Consider the following 11202-nt stretch of genomic DNA (forward strand, 5'->3'; position numbering starts at 1 on the left):
AAGTCTTCATTAGATAAGGGTAATGTAGTTGGAGCAGTGTTCATAGATCTTAAACAGGCTTTTGATACTGTGAATCATGAAGTGCTTTTAAACAAACTAAGTACTTTTAATTTTTCTGAGCAAGCAACTGGCAGGTTTGCATCATATCTCTTATCAAGAGAGCAGTGTGTAAAAATCAATGCAGAATATTCAACCCCCCGACAATCTACAATGGGAATTCCAGAAGGCTCGATTTTGGGAGCTCTGCTCTTCAGCTTATACATAAACGACTTACCATCATGTTGTAAAAAAGCTGAATGTCAGATGTATGCTGATGACACAATTATTTGTGTATCAGCTAAAACCCCTTGTGTAGCAGCAGATATATTAACTAGCGAAATGAAGGGAGTCACTCACTTAACTCTGAATTTGAAAAAGACTTTGTCAATGTGTTTTTCAATGAGAAGGAAAGCAAAAGAAAAGCTTATAATTAGAATAAATCAAGGGGAAATAGAGGAAGTCAATGATTTTAAATTCCTATGTGTAATTTTGGACCCCGAACTTAAATTTGATAAACATGTTAAAAAACTATGCAAAACTGTAAAGACTAATTTTAACTGTTTTAGAATGATTAGACATTACATACCCCTCAAAAAAGCTCAGCTGTTTATGCATGCCATGATATTTTCCCATCTTTCTTATTGTGTTACTGTATGGAGCCAGGCTTCACAGTCAACTGTTAAACCCATTAGTTATGATAGTTTTATTAAGTTCTCTTTCATCAAATTGATTTTAAATGTGTGAATAATCTCGCACCAGCTGTACTTTGTCCATATGTGACAAAAACAAATACTAATAGAATCACCACTAGGGGATCAGCAAATGGCAACTGCAGGGTGGCACAGCGCAAAACCAGTTTCGTTCAGTCATCTTTCTCTGTAAAAGGGATACATTTTTGGAATGCCCTACCAACAGAAATAAAAACACAAACCAATCTGAAACCATTTAAAGAAAAGGTGAAACACTGGCTGAAACAAAACCAAATCTGTGATCACTGATTATGTCACTGTGCAGATGCACTTATAAATGGACATGTACATACGGCTGGAAAGATAGACGCACACACACACACACACACATACACACACAGATATATGTATATAATGTTGTGTTTGTGTTATTTTTTTATTGTTGTTTCTGTTCTCTTGGTAATGGTGATGTAATTTTCTCGGTATGGAAATCGACTCGGTCGCCATGTGTGCGCAGCTTACGAGCGAGCGTGCGCAGTCTCTGCTGACTTGCCTTCGTCAGTTCGAGGGCAAGAGTACGGTCCCACTATAGTCCCAACTATTTCAAAGGCTCCTGGGGCATATGGCATCCGCAGCCACAGTAACGCCGCTCGGATTGCTTCATATGAGACCGCTTCAGCTTTGGCTTCGCGATCGTGTCCCGAGGTGGGCATTGCAAAACGGCATGCTCCGAGTCCCAGTGACTCCGACCTGCCGTCAGACCTTCACCCCGTGGACGAACCTCAGTTTTCTTCGGGCCGGAGTGCCCTTAGAACGAGTTTCCAGGCATGTTGTTGTATCAGGCGCCATGTGCAATGGACATGCTGCCACGGGCTCCTGGACAAGACCCTAGCGCCTTTGGCATGTCAATTGCCTCGAGTTGCTGGCTGTACGTCTCGCCCTGCACCGCTTCTGTGTTTTGCTCAGGGGTCAGCACGTACTAGTCGGATCAGACAATACCGCGACAGTAGCGTACATCAACCGACAAGGTGGTCTGCGCTCCCGCCGTATGTCGCAACTCGCCCGCCACCTGAGGTCGCTTCGAGCCATTTATATCCCGGGAGACCTGAACCGGGCGGCCGGCGAGCCGATGGAGACTCCATCCCCAGTCGGTTCAGCTGATTTGGGATCAGTTCGGGGTCGCACAGGTAGATCTGTTTGCCTCCCACAACTCGTCCCACTGCAAGCTGTTTTATTCCCTTCCCTTCCTGTCGTTGGACGGGCAGCGGGATTCGGGAAACCAAGGATTCTCCACCGACCCTGAAGGAGCGGCCCTGCTACCGTCTCCTGAAAAGAACTAGATGCCATCTCTGAGCAGCCTGTCTCAGGTACGCTGCTTTGCCTGGCGTTTACCATCACTTCCGCTAGAGCATCGTCCACGAGACATGCCTATGCGTTGAAGTGGAACCTCTTCGTCAACTAGTGTTCTTCAAAACAACAAGACCCCACGAAATGCCCGATCAGTGTCGTGCTTTCCTTCCTGCAAGAAGGGTTGGAGCGAAGGCTGTCTCCCTCCACCCTGAAAGTGTATGTTGCCGCCATTGCCACACATCATGATGCAGTTGAAGGTAAGTCCGTTGGAAAGCACGACCTGATCATAAGGTTCCTGAGAGGAGCGAGGAGACTGAATCCTCCTCGCGCTCCTCTCGTACCCTCTTGGGACCTCTCAGTGGTTCTAACTGCCCTGCAGAGTGCTCCCTTTGAGCCTCTGCAATCAGTGGAGCTTAAGTTCCTGTCAATGAAGACAGCGCTCCTGGTTGCATTGGCCTCCATCAAGAGGGTAGGGGACCTGCAGGCATTTTCGGTTAACGAAGCGTGCCTGGAGTTTGGGCCGGCTAACTCTCACATGATCCTGAGACCCCGGCCTGGATATGTGCCCAAGGTTCCTACCACTCCCTTTCGAGACCAGGTAGTGAACCTGCAAGCGCTGCCCTTGGAGGAGGCAGACCCAGCCTTGGCACTCCGTAACTCGGAGTGACTACGAAAGGGAACGTCTCGGTTACGTATGTAATCCTCGTTCCCTGAGTAGGGACCGGAGACGTTACGTCTCCCTGCCACTTCCGCTGTACCGCTAGAACGCCTGAGTTCAGTCTCGGCTCCTCAGTGAAGACATATCTGCATGTTGCCAGCGTACTTCCTTATATACCCCCAGGGTGGGGCGGAGTTACGCTATGCAAATTCCGCAGACCCATGGCATTTCATTGCCATTGGCTCGTTTTAAATACTCGAAGATGATAGGCTTTCTAAGCGAAACCCCATTCATCGTCATCCGACGCAACGGAACGAGGGTTACATACGTAACCGAGACGTTAACTTTTTTATTTATCCTTATTAATTTTTATTTATTTAATTTTTCCTTATTTTATTTTTTTATACTTTGAAACAATTTAACAAATCTGGAGTACAATTTATATTTAAAACAAATTCGGTAATTGTACATTTTTGTATTTGTGATTGCATTGAGCAAGAATAAGAAGCTTGCTTATACACGTTCTCTCCCTGGATGTACACAGTTACCTTTTTATTTTATTTTATTTTATTTTTCATTATTTTTAACCCTTATTAATAAAAAAAAAAAATGTTTTATTTAACTTTTCCTTTCTTTTCTTTCTTTTTTTAAAGGGGAAAAAAAATCCTTTGAAACAATCTAACAAATCTGGAGTACAATTTATATTTAGAATTGTACATATTTGTATTTGTAAAGACACTTTGTGATTGCATTGAGCACGATGCACACTGAAATATACAATATGATTGAACTCTGTGACCCTGGACCACAGAACCAGTCTCAAGTCGCACGGGTATATCTGTGGCAATAGCCAACAATACATGTTATGGGTCAAAATTAATGTTTTTTCTTCTATGCCAAAAGTCATGAGGATATTAAGTAAAGATCATGATCCATGAAGATATTTAGTAAATTTCCTACCGTAAATATATAAAACATTTATATTTGTGAGTGAATGCAGCACAATAGAAAACATGTATGCACAACTTTAAAGGCGATTTTCTCAATGTTTCGATTTTTTTGCACTCTCAGATTCCAGATTTCCAATAGTTGTATCTCAGCCAAATATTGTCCTAACAAACCATACATCAGTGGAAAACTTATTTATTATCAGCTTTCAGATTATGTATACATCTCAATTTAAAACAAATTTACCCATGTGACTGGCTTTGTGGTCCAGGGTCACATATGAATGATCAAAATAAGCATAAAATGACACAAGAAGCAGCAGCATGCGTGTGGGAGCCGACCCACCACAGTGCTTGTCGATGAAGTCCTTTATCGGGCCGAGGTTGGGCTGAAACACCAGCTCCCACTGACTCCATTCCTGCAGATCCTGCAGAAGAGGCGCAGAGCGCAGACACACACACGCTTGATGCCGGCTCACCTCGCCCAGCAGACCCACCGTATCTGACACACACTCCCTGAGAACACACACACACACTCAATGAGGCCTCCTATCAACAGGGTCTTATGAAGGACAGTGTAAGGTCATCTGACAACTCTGAGATGTTGGGCTTTTCAGAAAGTGTTTTTCAGACTAGTGGAAAGAAAACACCCAAGATATATTTTAACTATATCTTTTAGAGCACTAAAATTTTATTTGAATGTGTTTGAAAAAGTCTCTTCTGCTCATCAAGGCTGCATTTATTTGATCAAAATACAGTATTAACCATGAAATATTATTATAATGTAAATCATCATTTTCTATGTGAATATACAGTAGTGTAATTTATTCCTGTGATCAAAGCTGAATGTTCAGCATCATTACTCCAGTCTTCAGTGTCACATGATCCTCCAGAAATCACTCTAATATGATGATTTGATGATCAAGGAACATTTATGATTATTATTAATATTGAAATCAGTAATGTACAATTATTTTTCCAGGATTCTTTGATTAATAGAAAGTTCAAAGGAACAGCATTTATCTGAAACAGAATTTTTTCTAACATTATAAATGTCTTTACTGTCACTTTTGATCGATTTAATGTGTCCTTAATGAATATAAGTATTAATTGTACTGAAATGCCAACACCTTCAGTAGTGTTTAAAAAGCAACCCATTGAATTTATTTGAGAGAATGACCTCTAAATTGAGAATCTGCTTATAACATTAAATCCTATATAACATTTTTCATAACTTTACTATTAATCTGAAATGTTGAAAACAGTGGTGTATTGTATAAGCTCTGATCCAGTTCTACAGTCGTTTATTCACAGGTTATACACTCACCTAAAGGATTATTAGGAACACCTGTTCAATTTCTCATTAATGCAATTATCTAATCAACCAATCACATGGCAGTTGCTTCAATGCATTTAGGGGTGTGGTCCTGGTCAAGACAATCTCCTGAACTCCAAACTGAATGTCAGAATGGGAAAGAAAGGTGATTTAAAGGGGGGGTGAAATGCTATTTCATGCATACTGAGTTTTTTACACTGTTAAAGAGTTGGATTCCCATGCTAAACATGGACAAAGTTTCAAAAATTAAATTGTACGTTTGAAGGAGTATTTCTGTGCCAAAAATTGTCCTTCCGGTTTGTCACAAGTTTCGGAAAGTTTTTTTTGAGTATGGGTCTGTGTAACGTCAGTTGGGGCGGAATTTCCTTATATGGGTCCTAAAGGGCACTTCTGCCGGAAGACCACGGGCGCGCGCGCATCCGTAGACCAGAGAGCAGGGTTCGTATGGGTGCTTGAAATCCTTGAAAGTGCTTGAATTTTGATGTTGTGTTTTCAAGGTTTGAAAAGTGCTTGAATTTTGGATAAAATGCTTGAAAATGCTTGAATTTGTAACTGTATTTCTTTCACAAGAAATATCTTTCTGACGAAATAGTTCTTTATTAAATGGAGAAAAAAATGTAGCCCTTCAGAATCAGATACAGATTGATTTGCGTTACGCTGGCCAGACCAAAAGTAGGCGGAGTTTTCATTTTTGATTTCCGCGGTTGTTTAGATGCACCGTTTTTATTGGCCACGCAGCGGCAACAGTTGAACTATTTTAAACTTTGACCGCGGCGTGCGCGCAAGCTCGTTGAGCTCTGCTTTGGTCCGAGTCGCGCGGCGCAAGTCATTGAAATATATCGGTTTCATTTCATAGCGCAGCGTGGTCCGCGTCTTATCTGAAAGGGCCATTAGTGACTGAGAGTACTTGGTGTGATAATGTAATGTAAGTATTTCATGTCCGTTATGTTCATTTGTGGAATATGCAGTGAACATTGCCAAAATTACAGAACTGTAACGTGCAAATTAACCTGCAAACGTTAGCCCAGTGCATAACAACAGTCGTTGATTGCTGAACTGAAATCAGTCAGTGTCAAAAGTAGTATACTGTTACTGTAAGGTTTAGGATGGCCCTATGCAATATTTACACAGCTCTATTCCAGTAAATGTATTGTAGTGTTGGGTCCGAGTCCACCTTTGTCGAGTCCGAGTCAAGTCCAAGTCCTTACCAATCAAGTCCGAGTCCTTAACATCCGAGTCCGAGTCGAGTCCGGCCGAGTCCACAAAGATTTCAATGATTTGAAATTGACCTTTCACAAAGACCCGCCCCTCTTAGTTACTGTTGCTACGTCTGACAAGCCATTCTGCTCTCAATCCACACCGTGTTCTCACACAGTGAAAAATTTATTGCGGCGCAAAGAGGATACTGACAATGCGGCAACAGACAAGACAGAGCAGGGTCCTTTTGGTATAAAATAAAGTCTCAAAATTTTGTGAAATTCAAACAATAAATACCATTTTGTGGCGCTTTACTGTATAGCGCCTTAGTTCAAGCATGTGAACTGATCATCTATTTTAGTTATAGCACGATTTAAACATGAATGAACATTAGAAATGCAAAAAGATGTCAATACACACCTTTTAGTTTTGATTTGGTTTGTTTGTCAGACAAAAATGGTGGATATCTGCTTTATGATTGGTCACATTATTCAGAATCTGCAAGGTAATGCTCAAGAATATGCAACACGATGCATTAAGAGCCAGGGGTAAACGTTTGATCAAGAAGATAGTGATATGTACATTTTTCTTATTTTCTTTTATGTTAATATCGTATTTAGCCTCTGAAGGGCAGTATTAAATTAATTAATGAATTTTTAAACAAAATATGAACAATTTACACCAATTTACACGCCCTGGCTCTGAATGGATGTGTCCTTCTTGAGCATCACTGAATGTTTTCAGTGTTTGTAATACCAGTAGTTGTGTATGAATCCCAGTGTGAAAAGATGGATCTCAAAATCATACAATCACTGCTAGTAAAGAGTCAAATATGCAGAAGATGCTGGAAAAGCAAAGAATGTGCAGGAGCTGGAGGATTTTTCTGAAGACCATTGGGCAGTTTAACTGTTCGGGACAAAGGGATTCATGAACAACCATTACAAAAAACAAAAAAAAACAAAAAACAAAACAGTTGTGGATCATTCAGGCAATGACACACAGTATTAAAAATCAAGCTTATGTAATTTGTCTTGTAATTTGTTGTTGTATTTTGTCTTGTGGACTAGGCTATAGCCTAGGCTACTTAAACATCTGTAATGTGAAAAAGCTTTTTCAGGGCAGTAAAAAAAAAAGTTATGATCCGTATTATTAAAAAAAAAAAAAAAAAACATTTTAGAGGTTCTGCAAGGTGTATGTAAACTTATTACTAAAGTATAATGTAACAAAAATCATAACATTATTAGACCCCAAAATGTTGCAATGGTTATCACGTTCTCATGTTGCTATGGTTACTATGTCAAATCATCGCAATTTCATGACTCACAGGATTATAATTTAGCGGGTTCACTCGCACATTTAAATGCTGTTATCACTCCTCAAACTTTACAGTGTGAATGTAACCACTGGTCCTCTAGAAGCATGAAAAACAAAACTATTATTTAGATCGTCAATAGCGCTCCCTTTAAGCCATCACTTAACGTTAGGCTACTTACCGCGTTCTGCACTCTCACTGAAACTCTCATCATAAACACTGAAGTTGTCCGCACTGCAGTGAATCTCTTATTTACATCGCGTCTAGACTTTGTTGTTTATAAGGAGATTTTTGCGAAAGGATAAAGCTTGCGCTGATTCTGAACATTTTGAGTGAATTCTCCGCATGGTGACTAAAACGCCTCTGATTTGCCACTGCGTTCATGCGCGTAATATACATGTCTGTGATTGGCTACAATGCTCAACGCTGAAACAACACTAACGTTAGCTTCGTTTCGTTTTTGAATAATAAAATATTGTGTCCTCCAGTGCCCGGACTCGACTGTACTCGGCAAATTTTCCGAGTCTAAAATGTCCGAGTACAAATTCACCCGAGTGCGTGACAAGTCCGAGTTCATTCAAAATTGGACTCGAGTCCGGACTCGAGTCCGAGTTCGAGTACCCCAACTCTAATGTATTGCTAACGTTATGTCTTGGCCCAAGACATCTTGTCAATGAAATACATTTATAAGGCAGGTGCCTGTGCACTCAGATATCGTTCAGACCTTGTCTATATCAATAATGTGTCCCAAAACGGGAAGGCCTGTCAAATATTTCTGTTCAAATCCTAAGTCTTCATATTTGAAATTAATTCAGTTTTTCAGCCTATAAATCACATTATCTGGTAAGCAATATTTGGACATTAATATAGCCTAATGAAAAGTATATTATTCATATGGCTATATACTTAGTGATACATTTTGAAGAATAAAACTTGTGATTGGCTTAAATATTAGGGCTGCACAATATCGAAATACTGCAAATGTATATATTACAATATGCATAATTGCATATAGCAACGGCTTGCAATAACTGGGGTCATGAACAAAAGACAAAGAAAATCACTCACTGCTTTTGCCTGAATAGGCTAACTTTTGTAACTTTAATAATAATCAGTAGCCTATATTTAATTCATGCAGTGAAAACTAAGCAGTGTTTATTTTTACATTTGATTAATCAGTTTCTGTTGTTAAATAAACCTAATGTAGGATAACCTGAACCCCTAAACCCCATGATGTTAAAATAACTCTTCTTATGCTACAGTAAAACACTGATGTTCACTGTCAGAAGTTGTAGGGATATTTTCTTATCACAAAAAGAATGTGAAACACGTATGTGTAGGTTATATCATTTTAAAGATAATTTAAAGAAATACTCTACCGTTTTTTCATATTAAACTATGTTATTCACTTATCTAAGATGAGTTGATACATACCTCTCTCATCTCAGTGCGTGCACTTAATCGCTCTAGCGCGCGGTGACACTTTGAAAGCACTTAGCTTACCCCAGTATATTCAATGGTATCTGACAGCAATGAATTTAGAAGTGACCAAACACATAAGCGTTTTCCCTATTTAAAAACAGTTACACGAGTAGTTATACGACCAAGTATGGTGACACAAAATAAAACGTGGCGCTTTTCTAAGCAGGTTAAAAAGGATAACTATAATCTATGGCGTAATAGCACTTTTGGGAGTACTTCGACTGGCGCAGTAAAAAGTCACGCCTGATCCTCTTCCCACTATTGACAGAAGTGAGAGGAAGAGGAGTCAGGCGTGACTTTTTACTGCGCCAGTCGAAGTACTCCCAAAAGTGCTATTACGCCATACATTATAGTTATCCTTTTTAACCCACATAGAAAAGCGCAGTTTAATATGAAAAACGGTAGAGTATCCCTTTAAGTTAATTTGACACACTTTAAGCATTATTGTATCGTATCGCATATTGAATATCGCATTATTTAATGAGTTATCGCATATCTAATTTTTCTTCTCGTTTTTGTCCGGAAAGACTCGGTACAGCCTATCTTTCTTTTATAAATATAATAAAACTAAAGACTTTTTGGAGATATGAAGGATGCAATACTACTCTATAGGTACTCAAGATTAACAGGAGATTGAGTGAAAATTAGCATTTCACCCCCCCTTTGAGCAATTTTGAGCGTGGCATGGTTGTTGGTGCCAGACGGGCCGGTCTGAGTATTTCACAATCTGCTCAGTTACTGGGATTTTCACGCACAACCATTTCTAGGGTTTACAAAGAATGGTGTGAAAAGGGAAAAACATCCAGTATGTGGCAGTCCTGTGGGCGAAAATGCCTTGTTGATGCTAGAGGTCAGAGGAGAATGGGCCGACTGATTCAAGCTGATAGAAGAGTAACTTTGACTGAAATAACCACTCGTTACAACCGAGGTATGCAGCAAAGCATTTGTGAAGCCACAACACGCACAACCTTGAGGCGGATGGGCTACAACAGCAGAAGGCCCCACCGGGTACCACTCATCTCCACTACAAATAGGAAAAAGAGGCTACAATTTGCACGAGCTCACCAAAATTGGACAGATGAAGACTGGAAAAATATTGCCTGGTCTGATGAGTCTCGATTTCTGTTGAGACATTCAGATGGTAGAGTCAGAATTTGGCCATGAACCCATCCTCTGATGGCTACATCCAGCAGGATAATGCACCATGTAACAAAGCTTGAATCATTTCAAATTGGTTTCTTGAACATGACAATGAGTTCACTGTACTAAAATGGCCCCCACAGTCACCAGATCTCAACCCAATAGAGCATCTTTGGGATGTGGTGGAACTAGGGATGGGAATTGATAAGAATTTAACGATTCCGATTCCATTATCGATATTGCTTATCGATCCGATTCCTTATCGATTCTCTTATCGATTCTTATTGGGTGAGGGAATAAGTACAAATTTGTTTGTATTAACTCGCTTTAATATCTGATCAGAAGACACAGCACAGAGTATACACAAATTATGTGTAGCAACCTCAGAACAAACCTAAAAGTAGGTGAGCTACTTCTCAAAGTAAAGTCCAGGGACCTATAGCCTAGGGCAGTGTTTCTCAACCAGTATGCCATGGCACACTAGTGTGTGCCTTGAAAGTTTATCAAGAAGAGTGCCTTAGGATTAGGAAATTGACAATTTTCACATTCATTGGTCCGGACAAAATAAATAAATAAAACTGCCATTTATGTGCCATAAAAACTAAAAACACAGACTGAAAACAGTTTAGGAAGAGCTTGTGTCTTTTGGAATATTAACAGTGCTCATTTGGATTAGGCTATTGAGTTACTAAAACAATCTTTGTCAAATAATACACGGGTTTTCTTCACATTTTGAACGTTTTTGTTTCCATTTGTTTAATTTCAAGATCTGATGTGACTTATCCATTGTTGTTTTTACAGCTACAAAGCTGGGAGCACTAAATGATATTCAGTCACTTTATACACGCTTTTAACATTAAATAAAGCACAAAAATAGTACCTGATATTATCATTGCCACACTTTGAGATTGTTGTTCCAGCGCGACGTCGCAGTAAAATAGGATCCGTTTCAAACAGAATCGTCGCGTGTCGCGGCTGGTTAAACTTTGATTAACATGGAAAATTATACTTTTTATCGCGTGTCGCGCCGTCGCGTCGCATGTCGTTAGGAC

General features: G+C 39.9%; 1 protein-coding gene across 1 annotated transcript in view; it reads right to left on the reverse strand.

Moving 5' to 3' along the window:
- Positions 1-11202, reverse strand: part of LOC311077155 (uncharacterized protein) — a gene marked incomplete at its 5' end in the record, with an annotated part of 138022 nt that overhangs the window by 18082 nt on the left and 108738 nt on the right. The window contains one exon of the mRNA XM_084138963.1: positions 4030-4199. Within this exon, the coding sequence (XP_083995089.1) occupies positions 4030-4199 (170 nt within the window). The remainder of the gene's footprint in view (positions 1-4029; positions 4200-11202) is intronic.

This window comes from Abramis brama, assembly GCF_963993115.1.
Source record: "Abramis brama genome assembly, contig: SCAFFOLD_43, whole genome shotgun sequence".
Classification (NCBI taxonomy): Eukaryota; Metazoa; Chordata; class Actinopteri; order Cypriniformes; family Leuciscidae; genus Abramis; species Abramis brama.